Source organism: Eimeria mitis, genomic scaffold (assembly GCF_000499745.2).
Source record: "Eimeria mitis Houghton genomic scaffold, Emh_scaff1798, whole genome shotgun sequence".
NCBI lineage: Eukaryota > Apicomplexa > Conoidasida > Eucoccidiorida > Eimeriidae > Eimeria > Eimeria mitis.
The window spans coordinates 6,557-8,215 of NW_013570117.1; the positions used below are offsets into that span (position 1 = coordinate 6,557).

The 1,659-nt window shown below is 48.9% G+C and overlaps 1 protein-coding gene across 1 annotated transcript in view; it reads left to right on the forward strand.

Annotated features, from left to right (window-relative positions):
- Nucleotides 1-1,353, forward strand: part of EMH_0043730 (uncharacterized protein) — a gene marked incomplete at both ends in the record, with an annotated part of 3,123 nt that extends 1,770 nt beyond the window's left edge. The window contains 4 exons of the mRNA XM_013495873.1: nucleotides 201-254; nucleotides 488-576; nucleotides 980-1,103; nucleotides 1,231-1,353. Of these exons, the coding sequence (XP_013351327.1) occupies nucleotides 201-254; nucleotides 488-576; nucleotides 980-1,103; nucleotides 1,231-1,353 (390 nt within the window). The remainder of the gene's footprint in view (nucleotides 1-200; nucleotides 255-487; nucleotides 577-979; nucleotides 1,104-1,230) is intronic.
- Nucleotides 1,354-1,659: the final 306 nt, after the last annotated feature.

Genomic DNA, 1,659 nt, shown 5'->3' on the forward strand with positions numbered 1-1,659 from the left:
GGTTGCTGCTGCTGCTAAGGTGGAGGCTGCTGCTGCTGTGGTGGATGCTGCTGCTACTGGTGCCGGTGGTGCTGCTGTTGCTGCTGCTGCTGCTGTTGCTGCTGCTGCTGCTGTTGCTGCTGCTGCTGCTGCTGCAGTTGCTGCTGCTGCTGCTGCTGCAGTTGCTGCTGCTGCTGCTGTTGCTGTTTGTTGTTTTTCAGGCGAATGCGAGCAACGAAAGGCGCTCCAAAATATCGCAATCCCTGAAGCGAAAGGTAAATTCAGAACGCAAACCCTAAACCCTAAACCCTAAACCCTAAACCCTAAACCCTTGACTAGGATGGTTTAGGGTTTTAAAGGAATGAGGGTTTGGGGTTTATAAGCGTTGAGGGTTTGCTAGTTGGTGCACAACTGGTTCTATCTAGACTGTAGAGTTTACTGTCTAGGGTTTAGGGTTTAGGGCCTAGGGTTTAGGGTTTAGGGTTTAGGGTTTAGGGTTTTGTTGCAGTGGCAGGACGAGCACTTTCGGGCGAGGATGAGGAGCTGCAGACTTCCTTTTTCTGATGAACGCAGAAGAAGGCTCAGCGAGGCCATCGCGTGAGGGTTTTGAGTTCATTAGGGTTTAGGGTTTAGGGTTTAGGGTTTTGTGTTCGTTAAGGTGTTGTGTTTATTAGGGTTTAGGGGTTAGTAGGGTTTAGGGTTTATTGTGTTTTGTGCTGATTAGGGTTTACGGTTTATTTGGGTTCATTAGGGTTTTGGGTTTTCTGCGGTGTACTAGGGTTTAGGGTTTACTAGGGTTTATTAGGGTTTAGGGTTTATTAGGGTTCACACAGGCTGCGGGTTTAGGGTTTAGGGTTTAGGGTTTAGAGTGTTCAACTCGTGGCAGATAAGATATCTTGTGTTTAGGGTTTAGGGTTTCCAGCTGCTCTGACAGCTAAGCTAGCTCGCGTCTAGGGTTTAGGGTTTAGGGTTTAGGGTTTAGGGTTTAGGGTTTGTGCAGGCGTCTGTGGCATGGGGATTCTGTTTATCGAGAGAAAACCCTAAACGGTATTCGGCGGTATATACACCTCAAAACAAAAACACAAAAAAAGAGAAACACAGCAGGACTGCAGCTTCATCTCTCTGTAAACCCTAAACCCTAAACCCTAAACCCTAAACCCTAAACAGTAGGCAGGAGAGGAGAGAGAGAGAGAGAGTTGTGCGGCTTGAAGGTTTAGGGTTTAGGGTTTAGGGTTTGCTGTGTCTCTGCAGCAACAAACCGGAGACAGACTCTGGAGCTCCATGTACACCCGGCTCGTCGCGCAGCAGCAGCAGCAGCAGCAACAGCAGCAGCAGCAGCAGCAGCAGCAACAGCAGCAGGAGCATCAACAGTAGCACCACTAGCAGCAGCAGCAGCAGCAGCAGCAGCAGCAGCAACAGCAGCAGCAGCAGCAGCAGCAGCAGCAGGCCTTTTGGATGTTGCTGAAGAGGTTTTGTATTTCTTTTTCTTGTTCGCTGAGAAGCAGCTTCACGCGGCGTCGCTGCATGCAAACCCTAAACCCTAAACCCTAAACCCTAAACCCCAGCAGTCTGGGGGTTAAAACTAGAAAACGGATATCAGGGTTTAGGGTTTAGGGTTTAGGGTTTCTGTATAAAAGGAGACAGTCTCTGTATAAAAGGAGACAGAAAGGAGACAGTTTC